The 19,061-nt window shown below is 39.7% G+C and overlaps 1 protein-coding gene across 2 annotated transcripts in view; it reads right to left on the bottom strand.

Moving 5' to 3' along the window:
* arfgef3 (ARFGEF family member 3) overlaps window positions 1-13,912 on the bottom strand; it is an 88,915-nt gene extending 75,003 nt beyond the window's left edge. For both annotated transcript variants that reach the window (XM_035992192.1, XM_035992191.1), the window contains exons 1-5: window positions 13,195-13,912; window positions 10,322-10,373; window positions 1,647-1,728; window positions 1,026-1,166; window positions 6-74 (exon numbers count right to left, since the gene is read on the bottom strand). In XM_035992192.1, the coding sequence (XP_035848085.1) occupies window positions 6-74; window positions 1,026-1,166; window positions 1,647-1,728; window positions 10,322-10,373; window positions 13,195-13,279 (429 nt within the window). In that variant the 5' untranslated portion in view covers window positions 13,280-13,912. The remainder of the gene's footprint in view (window positions 1-5; window positions 75-1,025; window positions 1,167-1,646; window positions 1,729-10,321; window positions 10,374-13,194) is intronic.
* Between the last annotated feature and the right edge of the window lie 5,149 nt (window positions 13,913-19,061).

Consider the following 19,061-nt stretch of genomic DNA (forward strand, 5'->3'; position numbering starts at 1 on the left):
CCTACCTCAGCAATCCGGAGGATGGAGTCTCCGTTAATGTCAAAGTTTGGTGAGTAGGTGATACACAGCAGGACCTGCACACAGGGGACACAGACACGGTTTGATGTTGTTCCCAAAGAGAGCTGATGAATGGTTCTATCATTCTTCAGAAGAAGTGGCAGAGAAATGGAACAGCTTAGGAAAAAAGGACTCAAAAGCACTGTGACAAAGTAAGTCCATGTTAAGATGAACACAAAAGCTAGACCCAAAGCAACATAAAAGGTGACTAACGGAGCTCTTAAGAAGGAAACTACAGGAAACCATCAAAGAAAAAGCTGCAGTGCAGGCAGAATGTTCTTCATGCTGAGCTATTCAGCTGCCAAGCATATTCATATGCCGTCACTCATTTTAAAAGGTCCCATATCATGCTCATTTTCAGCTTCATACTTGTATTTTTGTGTTTCTACCAGAACATGTTTACAGGCTTTAATGCCTAAAGACTATTTTTTTTCTCATAGTGTCTTTCTGAATACAGTATATCTGTATTCACCCTTTGTCTGAAATGCTCAGTTTTAGCACCTCCCCCCTCCTGAAAAAGCCCAATTTGCTCTGATTGGTCAGCATTTACAGGCCTTCTGCATCTGCACTCTTGTCTAGTCATTGCAGCCGGGGAATGACTGTAACAGCACTGTAGCAGCTCTTTTCTACCTACCTATATAGGTAGAAAAGACCCCAAACTTCCCTTTCTTGAGCCACATTAACCAGCTCCGACTGGGGGATCCCGAGGCGTTCCCAGGCCAGGGTGGAGATATAATCCCTCCACCTAGTCCTGGGTCTTCCCCGAGGCCTCCTCCCAGCTGGACGTGCCTGGAACACCTCCCTAGGGAGGCGCCCCCAACCACCTCCAGTATATAGTATAGTTTAGGGCTGCAGCTAACTTCATTATCGAATAATAATAATAATAATAGTCAGTTCACACTCTATATATAGACTATATTTAAGAGCTAAGATCAGGATTTGGGCAATCATATGTTCCCAGGTTTTACCTTCATGACTTCCACCTGCAGGTCTTCATGGAGGGACGGGGTGACTCTGATGGCCTCCAACATCTGGCTGAGCAGCTGCTTCTCCAGGACCTCCAGCTCCACGCCGACTCCACCCATAAACCTGTCCTCGCACAGGAGCTTCTGATTGGACAGAGGCAGAGGGAAAGGAAAGGAGAGTTTCAAAGAGTGGCTACATATCACATGTCCAAATAAATCTGCATTCACGCCGAACAGTGTAAGTTGGTGCTGGTGAACACAGTGTTTCTTCTCTATATTTCACTGTTTTTCAGTGTTTGCAACCAGCTTGAGTGGTATAAATTCATACCCAATACCCAATAATGTTGATTAGACAGAAGTATCTACAGTATCTAAGCTTTGCTTGTCTGGTCGACAAAAACCTTCACTTGTATTGAGTGGACAAGGGTGCATTTTAATGCCTATTAATTGTGAAAAAGGAAGATTACAATGTTTATCCTTTTAATTTTAATACATATTATATATTAATTGATGTGGCAAACTACAGATTAAAATTTAGGACCAGATCCATAGAGGTTAAAATAAAAAAAGGTTGTTAGAGAAATAATCTTTACAGTAATCTCTTTGTGCCATATGTTGCAGTACCTGCATTCCAGTGAGCGCCGTCTGTCCCAGTTTGGTGTTTTTAGACTCCAGAGCCATCTGTAGAGGCAGCAGGCAGCGCTCTCTGGGAGCACAAAATCACAAACAGGTTACAACAACTCTGTTAGCATTATTGCTTTCAGCGCAACTTACAGTATTGTGGTAAAGTAGTGCTTTTATTATATTGGCCAACAGGAAACCAGGAAACTAGGTTTTTCCTGGTTTCCCGATGTGGGAAAGCTGTTTGGCATTGTCAGAGACGATTTGGCAAATTTTTAATGGGCCCAACAAACATACTCGCCTCTGCTGCTCATCCCACAAATGTATGTTCCTTACAAATGTGGCACCATTTAAAAAGGGAAATAATTAGGCTTTCCAATGTATTGGCAAGAATCATTGTTACAACAAAGAAATAATCCACCAAACACAAATTTCCTTATTTTTTGTGCGTAGTTTAGATCAAAAACAGGGTTTCCCTCAGAAAAGTTGTTTAGCCCGGTGGCATGGTCTTTTTTTTTCTCTTTTTTTTTACGAGGGTCCGGTTGGGGCCAGTCCCATACTGATGGCAGCATTAACCCTTCTGTTGTCCTCGGGTTAAAACAAGGGAAAACTAAAATGTTGGAAAAAGCTTCAAAAACGTGGGAATTTTGACCCAGAAAAACTAAAAGTTGCATGCTCGACAGGAAGACAACACAAGGGTTAATGTAAAGCCCAATAGTTTCTGTGATAACAGAATCATGGACGGAACCGCAAAAATTGAGAATTAAAAAAAACTATAAGACCGATTGCATAAGGACCTACATTAAGTCAGAGCTGAAAGATAAAATGTGACTATTTCTAAGTTTCAAACCCAGCCGCCCCACTAAACTGTAAAAACGTCTTAAAAATACATTACAAAATATTTCCCAAAGGCTTAGGCCTGGTGGGCCACCAGGCTTGCAATACACTGGGGGGGGGGGGCAGCCTGAAAAATAGATGTCAATAGCAGTTTCATTGAGTCAGACTTTGTGAGGCCATTTCTGCCTCGATCCACGCAGACACAGATGTGTCCTGGCTGATTGTTATGGGGCTCAAGACGCAAAAAAGGAGGCATTGTCTTTGGGCTGTTGGTAGCCTACCTACCTGAGGCTGAGATCGTGAAACATGCCACAAGTTAATGGCATTCATAAGTTTCCGAACAACATCAATTTCAGACTTTTCCAAAAATTGGATTGTGCAGAGACACCAGAGCCATGAGTGGGAAATGCTGGGTCCTATGCCCAAAATAGGGCTGGGCAATATGGAGAAAATCAAATATCACGATATGTTTGACCAAATACCTCAATATCAATACCGCAACGATATTGTAGTGTTGACTATTGGTGCTTTCACAAAATATTTACACAATGAGATTTTTGATAAATAATCATCAGTAATGTGGATATAATGACTAAGTGGGTAAAGGCAAATAATAGAACAGTTACAACAGTCTGGTTAGTTCAGAAGATGACATCACTTTACTGTAATGCAGCCTTTAAAACCAGGAAAAGACAACACTTATGCCACGATTACAATATGACGATATCCAAAATCTAAGACGATATCTAGTCTCATATCACGATATCGATATAATATCGATATATTGCCCAGCCCTAGCCCAAAACGATAAAAAAAACAGATGCCAAAAAAGATAAATGAGCGATGTTAAAAGGTAATCTGTTGCCTTTGATGTTGCTTGTTAACTTTTTAAATTGCCATGTTTGTTCTTTACAGATTGTTTTTAATTCTAGGCCAGAGGTGTCAAACATACGGCCCGCAGGCCAAAACCGACGTGCCAAAGGGTCCAATCAGGCCCACTGGATGACTTTGCAAAGTGTCAAAAATGTCAGAGAAGTCATTAATTCCAATTCCAAATTGACCACTTTAATCTCAGAGAATATCCGAGTTCTTTTTCTGTAAATTGACGACTTTAATCTCAGAGTTTTTTCTCGAAATATTTCCCCTCTCTCCCTGGTCCGTAACATTATTTTTCTTCCTACAACGGCCTTAGAACGCTGTCTAAGGGAAGCAGCTTGCGCTGGCCAACATCAAGCCGACAAGAAACTCTGTGGCAGATAAAGTTTCTGATCTTTCTGGAGTTTATTGGTCTGACCCACTTAAAATCAAATTAGGGGGACGTGAACTAAAAGTCTGACACCCCCTGCTTTAGACTGTCAGTGATAGTTTCTGGTAGGAAGCTACAGTTACAGTACAAACTAGCATTGTTTTAGCACTGGCTCATAACTCAGAACTAAAATAAATACAAATAACTTCTCTCAGTTAAAAAAAAAAGAAATGTCTGGGGCGGCCCGGGTTCGAATCCGACCTGCGGCCCTTTGCTGCGTGTCATCCCCCATCTCTCTCCCCCTTTCACATCTATCCACTGTCACTACAATAAAGGGAAAAAAACCCCAAAAAAGAATCTTAAAAAAGAAGAAATGTCTTCATGTCCTTAAAGTAAACACCCAGTGTAGTGAGAGACAGACTCAGTTACGTAACCCAGCAACTGTGTTTTGATTTTTTTTTTTTTCCATTCCCGTCCTTGGATCTTTGTTTGTCTCGTTTTCTGCTGCTACACTCGCTCGCTCCCTACCTCCCTGTCATTGTTTGCAGTTGGTTGAGTCAAGGCGCTCCGCCGCTGATAACGGGCCGCTGGGCTTCAGCGCTCTCAGCTGTCACAACTACACCGCTTCAAATGGGCCACAGTGGGCGCGGGACCTGGCACTTCCCCAACAGTCTCAATGAGATCAGACACTTTTTATGAGCACGTAGAAAGCCCCGAAGAAAGAACACACACACACACACACACACACACACACACAACTAGAGTGTAGGGCTGCACGATACGAGGAAAATATCTTATTGCGATTATTTTGACTGATATTGCGATTGCGATAGGATTCCCGATACTGGAGGAAATGATCATTTTTGCATCATTATTCTTATTTTCGTTGAAAATAATTTGAACGGTTATAGTGTAGAGATGGTCCGATACCATTTTTTGCTTCCCGATACCGATTCTGATACCTGAACTTGTGTATCGGCCGATACAGAGTACTGATCCGATACCAGTGTGTCAATCATTTTATTATGTTTTAACAAGTGTATTTCTATCTTTGTTGTCGGTCTGGCGCAAGTTAAACTCTTTGTGAAACATGAACAAACTAGAGCCTGGATCGGGCCGAATTTTCCGTCCGAACCAGGCCTGAGCCCGACAGAGCCGTGACCGAACCCAGCCCGAGCCCGTCAGGCATTATAATATTTATGTCCGAGCCCGACACAGTTAAAATGTCGTTGTTTTTTTTCTCATACTAATGACACATGAAGGCCTACGTTTGTTTGTGTGAAAAGCCCGCTTTTATTAAGCAACTGGAAGGCATTCGGAAATGTCAACAGATGAGCGCATCAGCGCACACGGGGGAACAAGCTCACGTTAATAAGCTGTTTAATTTAAAATGTTCAATGTGTTAACCTTTCCTGATCGCTTCGATTCCGACCGTGATCAGAAAACCAGGGGAGACTGGTTACCTCCAGGGCCGACGTTATATAACGTCGGGGTTAAAATCCCGTTTCTGGTGAGACGATGAATGAACTTGGTTTTCAGTCTGGGGTTTATCTCGGACACCGCACACACTGTGTACAAAACTTAAACTTATTCCACCAACTCTGCTCCGGTCACATCTACACGTCTGCTTCCTCTTTTCTCTATCTCTCTTCTGCCCACTTTACACACACACTGAGCTCTCTTAAAGGAGCCGCAGCACCATTTTACAACAAATGCCTTATCACGCTGATGTGACCGAGCCCGACCCGAACCCGACCATCATTTCTAAAAGTCGGGTACCGTCGGGACCCGTCGGGCTCGGGTCGGGTATCCATGCCTTAGAACAAATACAAACAATGAACGCCACAGAACAAATACAAACAATGAACGCCACAGAACTTTCTTTTATTCTGCAGTTTGACAGTCAGTCATAACGGAAAAAGAACATAAATAAACTACTTTAACGTAGAATTTCTTCAGGGCTAAATTAGGTGGTATCGGATCGGTGCATAAACTCCAGTCCTTCCTGATACCGATACCAGCGTTTTAGGCAGTATCGGAACATCTCTATTATAGTGTAGGGCTGGGCAATATATCGATATTATATTGATATCGATATATGAGGCTAGATACCGTCTTATCGGCCACATGTAAACATTAACGCTACTTTTTCTTTATAATCTATCTTTGTAATAAACTGTCTGTACACTTACAAAGTTCTCAATGCTTCGGTTTGCATGTAGGGACCCTCATTATGCTACCATTGAAGTGTGGTGGTATTTCGAGCCTTGTTGGTGGTATCAAATAGTGATTTAACCTGTCCCCCAAAAGCTAGCGTTAGCAGCTAACCCCCGGTTTGCCGTAGCTTGTTTCAAGCTAGAGACAGATTCGATTAGCATGAAAAACATATCCCAGAGAACGGTTGATTCGGTACACATATGTTATTAACCCCTAGGTTCATTTTGCGCCGGAATTGTCCTTTAATGTGTTGTGAAAGCACCAATAGTCAACCCAACAATATTGCTGCAATATCGACATAGATGTATTGGGTCTAAAACATTGTGATATTTGATTTTCTCCATATCGCCCCCGTGTTATTTGTGCAATACGTAGGCTATTGGGGTTGTGCATTATGTAGCTGTGCAATATCTTATTGTGCAAGGGCTGTGCTACACTTGAGAATGCAGCCGACAGGGTTGTTCAATTAAAAAATGCCAATGAAAGGAGTAGTTAATGTGCTTACTATACATGTACCGGTCTAATGTATATGAGAGCATGTTTTGTGTTGCATGAGAGTATGTGTTGAGAGATGCTTATTTTCTGTATTTTGTGTTGTCTTTGTAAAGCTGTGGAACGGACAGAGTCAAAAAACAAATTTCCCTTCGGGGACAATAAAGTATATCTTATCTTATCTACTATCAGGCCTCAAAAGACACAAATAAAATGTGAAAAAAAAGATGTTTATCTAATATATTATTCAGGACAAGAATCTCAAAGTCAACAGCAAAACATAAACAACTTTTTATTATTAACTGCTAAGAAATGTTCATAAACCAGCAAATGCAATACTTTTGAATTACTTAAATGATGGAAACAATGCAATGTCGTTCCTTTTCAAAGTAGTTGAGTGTGTTTTCTCAATCACAACCGTAGCAACTGTCCTTCAGAAAGAAGCGTGGTTTCATCCCGTTTTGTTCTGTTTGTAATAAGAAGAGGCTCCAAATGTCTTTTGCCGAGACGGATGAGCCCACTGGCTGAGAACCATCGCACTACATTACAGAGACATTATCATCAATATTTAATCTAATAATCCTTAATAAAACAACAGAGGTCGTTGAATGAATAATTCACGGTGCGTTGAGCTGCAACAGCATCCAGAATTGATGGCACCTTCATCACAATCCTACAGCCAGCAGCAGCTATCCACTCATTTAACATTGTATACATTTAAAAATGTAACCAGAACACTTGAAAAACAGTGTAAGCTATAATGCCTAGGGATGTCCCGATCAGGTTTTTTTGCCCTTGAGTCCGAGTCATTTGATTTTGAGTATCTACCGATACCGAGTCCCGATCCGATACTTCTATAATAATTCAACTTTATAATACCTCCAGACCGCAGACATACTCGCGCTTTCCGCTTCAAGCTGCTTCCGTGTTCTACTTTAACCAATAGCGTCTCTGCAACAAAGTGATGTCATGCCGCACGCGTTGCTGTTTCTGTGTGGAGTCAAAAGGGTCTAACTCTGTGCCACCGCATAACTAGAGATGTGTTAAAAAATAGAAGAATATATATACATATATATCCGAGTCCTGATCGGGAGGTAACGTCCGACTCCGATCGAGTCTGAAACCACGTGATCGGACCCGATTTCCGATCACGTGATCGGATCTGGACATCCCTAATAATGCCCATATATAAGAATATCTCCATGACAAAAAAATGCTAAAATATGATAAAAAAATGATAATTTAGGATTTCTACAAAAGGAAACACTAGACTTTAAAGGGTAACTACCGTTTTTTTTTTCTGGACCCTATTTTCCTATGTTTTAGTGTCTAAGTGACTGATGGGAACAACAATCTTTGACATTGGTCCAGTATTAAGCGAGATCGCTGCAGTCGGCAGCGGAGAAACAAGCTACAATGTAAGTTAATAGGGCAATTGTCCAGCTTGTATTTACCTTCACAAAAGTGCTTGTTTTGCCGCTGACAGGCTCGGATTAATATTCTAAGTGTCTGACAACATTATGGAAAGGATCCCTTCAGAGATAGACCTTTAAAACCTCTTTGAGACCTTTCTGTTTAACCAGAAACAGCTCTGAAGTCTCTAGCGCTAATCCCACCAGACTCCATTTAAAAAATACTTTAAGCGCGTATAGAGCCAACATATTTTCATATTTAAATGGGTAAACTATGTGTTTACTTCAACCAAGACGACCCAAAACAGTGTTTCATAGTTTTATTTTGTTTCTGTCGACTTTGAATGAAGTGTATTTTACGATGCTAAAATTACTGTTCATTTACATGGAGTCTGGTGGGTTAAGTGAACGCAATTTCGCGGACGTTTGTATGTTTAAAAAAAAGATCTTACTCTTTAACAGAAAGGTCGACCTCCTTAGAAATCCTTTCCATAATGTTGTCAGACACTTAGAATATTATATTGTTGTTCCCGTCAGTCACTAAGACACAAAAACATAGAAAAATAGGGTCCAGGTTGAAAAAAACAGTAGTTACCCTTTAAGTTTGAACCCAGCTTCTGGCAGCCGTATAGTATTGGAGGTCAGCTTGTTTGGCTACAGTTGCTGTGAACAGTTGCATTTGTGTATATACTGTATATAATGTCCAGATTGATTTTCTCCGCATGCTTTGATGGACATGATAAGTATTAAAGGGGGTGAACTCAACAACAGGAACACCTGGAAAATATGACGAAATTCAAAACTGAAGGCCTGCAACAAATCTTACCAGCTCATGAACTTCTTTTCAGTTTTAGATTCAGCTCTTTACAGGAGAGTGTGATTGACTGTTTGAGGCAGGAACCGCACTTTTAGGAGTGTGGGGACATATACTCCAATCTGTTTCAGCCTTAAAAAACGCAGTAAAAATCATTACAAATGCAAATAATGACCCTTATGTACTGTTATATTGTGCAGGTTTGAAGGTCAAATTCTCCCCCTTAACTTGCTGAATCACAACTTCTTTGACAGTCTCAGCTAACCGTTTTAAAGCGTCACAAAGTTGATATTTGTTACAGGGCTGTTGCGTTGGATTGCACAACCTTGGTTGGAACTGTGTTCAAACTGAGCGACGTGTAACACTGATGCTTAGAGACACACTGCCCGAGTTCAGCGCTTCAACGCAGTATTTGCATTATCATCCCAGGAATCGTTTGACCATTCAAATTCATTCAAATCATACACAGTGTGTGAAATACAATAGAAGTGTGCAAGCCACAGGGCGGAACAGTTTGAATTTCAATATTTGGCTATCCCTTTATCTGCAGTAAACGCACAGGTACACATACACGGTTTATGTGGCTGAAAGACAAAGCTATCTTGTCTTAGCCACTTCATTCAAGCATGTCATTCCTTACCCTTTCTAGTTTAGTTTGTTTTAGGCCTGTTGTGTTTTGCCATAGCGACTATAACAAGTCTTAAATTCATGCCCTCGAAGCTTTGAGTTGAAGTGAACTGACACGAGCTAAACTGAGTTAAAGGTCCTATGACATGCTGCTTTTTGGATGCTTTTATATAGGCCTTAGTGGTCCCCTAATACTGTATCTGAAGTCTCTTTTATATAGGCCTTAGTGGTCCCCTAATACTGTATCTGAAGTCTCTTTTATATAGACCTTAGTGGTCCCCTAATACTGTATCTGAAGTCGCTTTTATATAGACCTTAGTGGTCCCCTAATACTGTATCTGAAGTCTCTTTTATATAGACCTTAGTGGTCCTCTAATACTGTATCTGAAGTCTCTTTTATATAGGCCTTAGTGGTCCTCTAATACTGTATCTGAAGTCTCTTTTATATAGGCCTTAGTGGTCCCCTAATACTGTATCTGAAGTCTATTTTATATAGACCTTAGTGGTCCCAGTTTATTGCAAGATGTTTTTGAACTACAGTTACCGTTAGCTTTTAGCACTGCCGTAATGTAGGGCCCTATGAAATCTGCGTTTAGCTTTTTTTAAATTCTTAATTTCACGATTCCATCCATTATTCTGTTATGTTATCACTGGCTCGCGCCGGGCCCTCGTCAAAAAAAAGACACTGGCCACCGGGCTAAACAATATTTTGGGGGGAACCCTGTATGCCGTTTTACCTAAAACAAATTGAACATTGAATTGAATATAACAACAGGCACCACTAAAAAAAAAAAGGACGACAGTTAGATTTTAAAGTGCAGTTTTCTACTGATACTCTCTTTCAACTAACTGAAAAAAATCTCGGAGTGTCTTTCGCGATGTGTCGCAGCCTTTCGCGGTGTGTTTATAGCGGCAGTTGATATCGCGATGATAAAATAAAAAATAAAAAAACGATATATTGTGCAGCCCTAAAGTGAACTGACATGAGCTAAACTGAGCTGAAATGAATTTGAATGCGTGCCGTTTAACTTACCGGAGTTGTGAAGGGGAAATCTTGGCTGATCCATTCGGAGACTCCAGGGTTTCTGTCATTTAATGGCACAAAGAAAAGAAAAAAACGCTGCGATTAACAACACCAGACAGATCTATGCGCTGTATTACATTAACCTAAACCAAACAGAAACATCAATTCCCAGCTGGCATTTAGGCATGTGGAAAATGCAGTCTCCACTGACGTCAGTGGGGATATTATTAGTATTAAAAGGCAGGATGGGCCAGCCTGACCTTTGGTGGCAGGTAAAATAGAGAATGGGTTTAGATTGTGCTGATGAATGGACAATCATATAATCTCTCACTCACACACACACACACACACACACACACACACACACACACAGCAATGGGCATGTTTAAACTTAATAGGGCATGAACAAAGTGCACTGCAGACCATGGAACTACGAACACACACACACACACACACACACAAATGTCAATATCAAAGTGTCAGAGTGACATACAGACATCACTTACTATACCTTTAAAGATTTTATTTTTCACTGTAAATGCATATCGGTATATCCAAATATCGGTAATGGATTTCATTATCTACTAATAATCGGTATCGGCCTTGAAAAACCAGTTTCGGTCAACCCCTAGTTTGGAGACACGCCCATAACATGTGAAGCAAACATCCCAACGCCACCTTAGACACACAGAGACACACACACACGGACACGTGTATGGAAATATACAGTTCAGGGGCAAGGCAAGTTTACACTAAATCTAGAAGAATACAGTACGCAAGATGCCAGCCTGTGCAAAGTAACAGAGATTTGTGCTGTGTTTCAGAAATGTCAGCTAGTCTCCTATTTCAAATTTCTACTAGGGAGAATGCAGTGGTGTGTCTCTTGTTAGTTAAACGTGTGAAGCCAAGGTTTCTCACTCTATATTATTATCTGAGCTACGTTATCTGAGGTCATTGCAGCATTAGATGTACTGTTCACTTTAAAAGGCTGTGCACACTCAGTGTTACTTTTAGCAAGCTGCAGTTACTCACATTTGAGATTTAGCGTTTGATAAAGCATAAGGTTGTTACTCTGCATATATATTTTTTTTTAAATGCAATCATACTGAAGACATATAGGTCTACATGTTGAAGAATGAGTCACAAATAAATACGTTCATTTTTAAAACACTAGCTAGCCACTGTAGGTTTTAACAAACATCACCTAAACAGGAGGAAACAGTGCATTTGTTGGGGACTATTTGCAGTGGCGAATGAATCCACATTTGGAGCAGGAATGTTGGATTGAGTCAAACTAAACTACAATGTTTATGACAATGAACATGTGATGAACATGTCATTGTTGAGATCAGAAAATCTACAATATTACCAGCCTCATCCTTCCACTCTATGATCATCTCTGTGCTGAATTAAACATGTTGGAAATGCAGCTTTAAATTCATAACCATTGTACCTGAGCCAATGTTCTGTGCTATGATAACTAGCTGATACTAGCTGACATTTAGCTTTTGCGTGGGGAACCGGATTTGTCTTCTGGTAAAGAAAACAACATGTCATCTCATCTGATCTTCCTGAGCTCAACAAACACCTACTGTATGTCACTAAACATCTTTTCTTTGAGATAGTTTGTAACCACTTTACTGGTATGTGTTGTGAATGCATTTCTATTCAAAGTCTGAAAATCTCCTTCACGGTCCTTCATGGTTTCTGTGTATGCAGTGCAAGGTACTCTTAGTCGTGGTACCTAGAACCATTTTAATTTTAACCACTCATTTAGTTGGGTAAGAGAGAACTAGTGAGTCAGCAAAAATGTGAGGATTGATGACTGTTTATGCTGTACCTTACTGTTATGCTTGTCTTCTATGAGACTTTAAAAGACCGACAGCCAGACATCTTCTGCGACAGAATAAACTACATATACACGCTATCATTGGGTGAGCTGTGTGATGCATGATGTCATCATATGACAGCTATTATCACAGCTGCTTAACATTATAAAGCTCCTTAAGCTCTTGTATTTACACATTTACACGGAACTGCATGTCTGTGGTTCTCAGCGACGTTTTTACAGTGATCTTACTGTGCTTCATGTCGGTGTTATGTTCTCTATGATCACTGTTGCTGTGTTTAATTACTGGCACAGTGGACTGAAGAATGTAGCTACGGTGTATGGAGGTCATTGCATATCTGTTGATGAAATGTATACCTTCAAATCAAATACCATTCATGTCAACAACATACTCAATATGACCCCTGTATTTTTTCTATTTTTTTGTATGTAGCCATGACATTAGGAAATGTATGGGCACTTAAACTGCAAATAAATAAAGATATTAAGTTGTTTTACAGATGTTTGCTCACATAGCCTACACTACACGCCAGTTAATGAGTAGTACATTCTGCCTCTGAGCAGTTGGAAGTGTAAACTGAATGTCTGCTAGAATGGTGCATTCATGTGTCATCTTGCATACAGGAAAATTGACTATATTTAGCCTATTGAAAGTGATGCTGCACAATCAGATAGGACTTTAAAATTTTCTAAAAAAAAACACAGCAGGTGCAGCTTTTTATTCCTTTTTTGGCTAATGAAGCTTCCCAGCAGCATACAGTATGGACACTGAAATCCCCTCTATCCCATTAGCAGTGTGATGAAGATGGTCGACCACCTTAAAACAAATTGTCAACTTGTGAGAACCACAGATTTTCCTTAATACGTGGTTTCTTGGAATATTCCTATACCATGGTTTAGGCCTGTGCCCTGTGGGATTAATGTAGCTGCTCAGTGTTTCCTAAAATCTAGCAGGTGAACACAGTCGCAGATATCCCCCCCCATCCCTTTTGCAGCCGGAGAGCCGGGGAGGGGGGCTGTTGTACACACTCACCGCGGGCGTAGACGCAGGCATCGCGGATAGCCTTGTGCTTGTGGCCGGACGCGTCTTTCTGCAGCTTTCGTAGGATTTCCTCCATGCTGGCTCCAAAAAAAAAAAAGGGACAGGCAGGTTTTGTAATTGTCGTAGAACAGAGACACGCCGTGTGGGTTCTGTCCGTGGTATTTTTTTTTGTTAAGGTCGCAGTGACAGTGGCAGCATCCCTGACCCCCCCTGACGAAGGCGATGATTCATTCCCAACGAGCAGCCAATGATGTCAGGCCAACCGCCAATCCTCCGAAGGTGGAACAAGGAAGCGAATTTGTTTTATTTTTTTTCGTTTAAATCCACCGCTTTGTCTTCCAGGAATAGCAGCGAAGAACCTTTGACATCTGACAAACCCTCATTATAAATTGTCACACATCCAGCGGTTGATACAATCAATGAACAGACGGTCTTTTCTCATCTTCGTCAGTCATTTATTCCCTCAGCGCTGCCTTGTTTTGAAATCCGTTCCGGTTGATACTTGTGATCTTCGCGGGTTCCAGATCCGGGTCCTTTTAATCCCTCATATTAAGATGCTGGCATGCCGGGAATACACCACGGCGCTGCACAGAGTCTTCCGCTGAGAAAGGGGGATTTCTATCCAACCAGGCAACACAGTATTTACACCGTTTCCCCGCGAGGAAGCTTGAAACTGTGGCAGGAATCAATGGAGTCACTGGAATGGGATTTTTCCTGCTTCGATTTTTCCGTTTTCCTGGGTGACAGGTGGGGGAAGTTTACACAGACCTTCCTTCAGAATAAAAGACCACTTATAAGTAACATTTATGTATATATATATATATATATATATATATATATATATATATATATAGTGCTCAGCATAAGTGAATACACCCATGCTAAAGTTGACTGAAAAAGAGTAATAAAAAAATCTTTTGGAAATTGATTTTAATGCCTTTATTTAAAAAAAAAAAAGAGGAAAAAATCCAACTTTGAAGGACACATGTGAATGAATAATGTATCGTAAATAAATAAATGTTCTTCTTTAAAATACAGGGGGCATAAGTCAGTACACCCCTATGTTAAATTCCCATAGAGGCAGGCAGATGTTTATTTTTAAAGGCCAGTTATTTCATGGATCCAGGATACTATGCATCCTGATAAAGTTCCCTTGGCCTTTGGAATTAAAATAGCCCCACATCATCACATACCCTTCACCATACCTAGAGATTGGCATGGGGTACTTTCCTTTCCTTATTTTACTATTTATTTAAATTTATTTTATCGTTATTAATACGTACTGTGTGTATATGTTTATACTTATATTGTTTATATCTTTTTATCCTTCTTATATTTGTATGTGTGACATGCTCCAACAACACCATGACAAATTCCTCGTATGTGCAACGTACTTGGCAATAAAGCCCTTTCTGATTCTGATTCTGATTCTGATTCTGATAAGATCATCTCTCAATGCAAATCAAACCAGCTATTAGGCTAACTGAAATCAAACCATGCCAATCTCTAGGTATGGTGAAGGGTATGTGATGATGTGGGGCTATTTTAATTCCAAAAGCCAAGGGAACTTTATCAGGATGCATAGTATCCTGGATCCATGAAATAACTGGCCTTTAAAAATAAAATTGCCTGCCTCTATGGGAATTTAACATAGGGGTGTACTTACTTATTCCCCCTGTATTTTAAGGAAGAACATTTATTTATTTATGATGATTCATTTTTCATTCACAAAGAAAATTGGTGTCCTTAAAGGTTTTTTTAATTAAGGCACTAAGATCAATTTCCAAAAGATGATTTTTGATTCCTCTTTTTAGTCAACTTTAGCATGGGTGTATTCACTTATGCTGAGCACTGTATACACATACTGCATTAATCCATACTGGGCTCTTTTTCCTTAATGTTAAATAGTTATATGTATGTGTTATTTGTTTCTGTATTTGTTTGTTTATTTCATATTCATGTTTAATATGTTTATGTATGCACCAACAACCAAGGCAAATTCCTCGTAAGTGCCACTTACTTGGCAATAAATCCTTTTCTGATTCTGATTCTGATATATTTTTCATTAACTTTATTGTGTAAATTCTCGCATACAATGAAATACAAACAACAAAATCATAACAATGTTTTCTGTGTGCAATAACAATGTGAAACCCTTAGGCACAACAGTAGCCTATATCTATATTCCATGGCACTTTTGCAATTATAACTTTATTCAACTTCCAGCTGTTTTCTCTTTATATTGCTCTTCTACTTTGTATATATACAGTAATTGTATAACTTCATGTTTTATTCTATAACTTTTTTTATTTCATTGTATTTTTTATTGTATTTCTTCTTATATTTTTTGTAGAGCTGACTCTAAGAGCAATGCACAAGAATTCCAATATACTTGTATGGTCCTGTACCTGTGCAAATGGCGATAAACATCCGTCCATCAGCGGTTGGGAATTAAAATAAATAAATAGAACTTAACTGAAAGGTAGACAATGCCATTACGTTTCCTTAAAAGAAAATCCTGGTATCGCCGACCATGACAACTATATGAACACTTCTCATATTAATTATAATTTGAATAGACTGATCAACAATAAATCACAATCCACTGCACTGTCTGTTTTTTTTTTAATAATATTACACCCTAGGCTTCCGGCTTAATTAAGTAATTGTTTTGAACATGACTAACTTTATAACTAACAAAATTAATAATCAAAGTTATCAATTAGCCTCATTTATTCATATTAAGTAAAGTATACTAACATATTGGTGACCACTAAAAAGGATCTAGTTGTGTATGACAATCAGAACAGCAGGTACAGTCAGAACTGAAAGTAAACAAAGCACCCACAACCTGGGGTGTGTGTGTGTGTGTGTGTGTGTGTGTGTGTGTGTGTGTGTGTGTGTGTGTGTGTGTGTGTGTGTGTGTGCGTGTGTGTGTGTGTGTGTGTGTGTGCGTGTGTGTGCGTGTGTGTGCGTGTGTTATCGATCTTGATGATGCATTGCACTCTTGAATTAGTCATAAATTTATCCTGAAATGTGTTATTAATGCTTCCCAGTGGTGGAATGTAACTAAGTACATTTACTCCAGTACAATACTTAAGTACAAATGTTGAGGTCCTTGTACTTCACTTGAGTCTTTTCTTTTCATGCCACTTTCTACTTCTACTCCGCTACATTTCAGAGAGAAATATTGTACTTTTTACTCCACTACATTCATCTGACAGCTTTAGTTACTTCACAAAACACACGTAGTTTATAAAATCTGATGTTTTATTATAAATGAAACTACCCAACATTATAACGGCCCACAAGTCCAGCTGAAATGATTAGACCATTAAACACACAACTGTTTAGATCCTTTACACTTTCTAAAATGTGAGGATTTTTCTCCATCAAGTACTTTGACTTTTAATACTGTAAGTACATTTTCCTGATTATACTTACATACTTTTACTTAAAGGTCCAGTGTGTAACGTGTTTAGTTGTTCGTTATCAAAATCTGTGTTGCCCGTTCACAAACTTGTCCTTTTTCATGAATATTTACCACCACCATCAATTCCAAGTATTCCTTTTGGCTTGAAATTTTACATTTGCATTCGCATGAACTGGGGTAGACGCATTGACATATATATATAATGGACCAACAGATCCCGTGTCTCTGGACGGAGACCAGTGAAGGATATTAGAAGCACTTTTCCGGTGATGGCTGAGCGTTACTGAGCAGCCTCCAACTGAGAGAGACGACGTAAATGTGACGTGAGCAACGTGTCTGAAAGGTGTATGTCTTCTGTGCCAAGAGAAATCTCAATCATTCCCAATCTTGCAGAGACGGAGAGCGTAGGTATATGTAAGGAGATAACATAGGCACAGGCTAATTATTGCTAACTAAAATGCTAGTTAACATTAGTAATTAAACTTAAACAGCTAATGTGAGACGAAACTGCCTGCGCGCTTCTCCTGTACTGTACGGTAATTCCTCTACTATGCGACAGTAAGTCTCGTGGTTATGACCCAATCGTTAGCATATTTTTACAAAAACGTCTGCTACGGAGCCGTAACGTGAGGTACAAGGTAATGGAGCCTTTTATACATTGTCGTGTTTCTTTAGAAATAAACAATGGACAAATAGAGTCTTTAAACGCTTCAGATGTAAAGTTATTCGCTGTCAAAATGGCGCCAAAATGAATGGCAGTCAATGGAATGCTAACGGGAGGTGATGGCTTGTTAGCATCAAAATGGCGCCATAGGAGCTATGCGGTCCGAGGAGAAGCTTAACCCCTTGGGTAGACGCTCCATATTCATGCGCCATCTTGAAATATGTTAGCCGGTAAGGGACATACAGGACATACTGCTCCGCCTTTTGCGTTTTCGCTGTCACATGATAAACTCACAGGTGCTGCTAATGCTACTAATGGGTATCGTAGCTTCCCGGCCCCGGGCAAGTTTGAAGAAGGAAACATGGAGGACCACACGTATTCAAAATCCAAATTTCAGGAACAGGAGTCTTCTTCTTCGCCCAGAAAAAGAAAAAAGGATATTGAAAAGAGCAAGAGACCGGCTTTTTGGAGCGTGAAGGCTACCGTAGCTGTAATACGTACTTTGAACTGCGTGGCAAGAGAGAGTTGATTGTGATATATGATCTCAACGCTAGATGGGAGAAATTCCTACACATTGGACCTTTAAGTGACATTTTCAATGCAGTACCTTTACTTGTAAGAGCATTTAATACAGTGTGGTATTAGTACTTCTACTTAAGTAAAGGATCGGAATACTTCTTCCACCACTGATGCTTCCTAATTATTTGCTAGACAGTTACATAAATCGAAATGAAAAAGAATGATAACAAAGGAGCAATGCCAGGACCGGCTTGGTAAACAATTTGTAGCTGTTCAAGAGAGAGGAAGATGATTCATATTCACCAACTGTTTTAGGTATTAATTTATTCAAATATTCATTGGCTTCCCTTCCTATCAGGATCATGGAATGGGGCTATAAAGGAATAAGACAAAAAAGAAGGTAAGATAACAAAATGAACACAATAATCCAAGATGGGAGGTGGAAAAAAGGTATTAAAAGGTCACCATTACATTAAATCCGAGCAGATGTATACAAAGTGCACAATTAACAGAGGTCTGCAAAGAGTCTGCTGACAATACTAAAAAGCCATAACACCAGGGGAGCACTCAGAGTCCGGACCAACATTTCCACTAAGCTAGTGGTTTGTAATACACCAATTCATCACGTTGTTCAAATAATACGATATTTCGTGTCATGTTGTTCCTAAAATGTAGCTGATGTCAGCATGGTTTTGACAGCAAATCAGTATAGATGCAGAGATCCATAGCTCAGGATGCATTGACATGCCCAGAGATGCACAAACAAGGGTTCCAGAATGGCGTCAAATCTGCAAGAGCACTGATTTCAGGTGCTGCTGGTGTCCATCTGTAGCCTTTGGTGGTTGACATTCAGAATACAGTATACGATCCTGATAATTACCTTCAAAGTATTACATGACCAAAAGCAATAATTATGAATTATTTTGACTAATAGTTCAGAGGATGTTGAGTGGATCACAGACTGGGATCAGTCAGTAAGTTGTAAGTTTAGTCAAGATATACTGTTTTGAAATTTTTTTTCAAATGCTATAAAATTGTATTAGACACCCAAAACCTCAATGAAAGTAATCATTTATTTTTCCTGGGTTAGAACATTGTGGTTCCATACGTCCAATGGGACCATATGCATCCATGTTATTATTTAATAATAAGCAATTTGGTTGAATATTTCTGATATAAAAAACTTTGAAAACGGGTCAAATTTGACCCGATGACAACACAAAGGTTAAAACCCCAGCTTTA

This window comes from Sander lucioperca, chromosome 15, assembly GCF_008315115.2.
Source record: "Sander lucioperca isolate FBNREF2018 chromosome 15, SLUC_FBN_1.2, whole genome shotgun sequence".
Classification (NCBI taxonomy): domain Eukaryota; kingdom Metazoa; phylum Chordata; class Actinopteri; order Perciformes; family Percidae; genus Sander; species Sander lucioperca.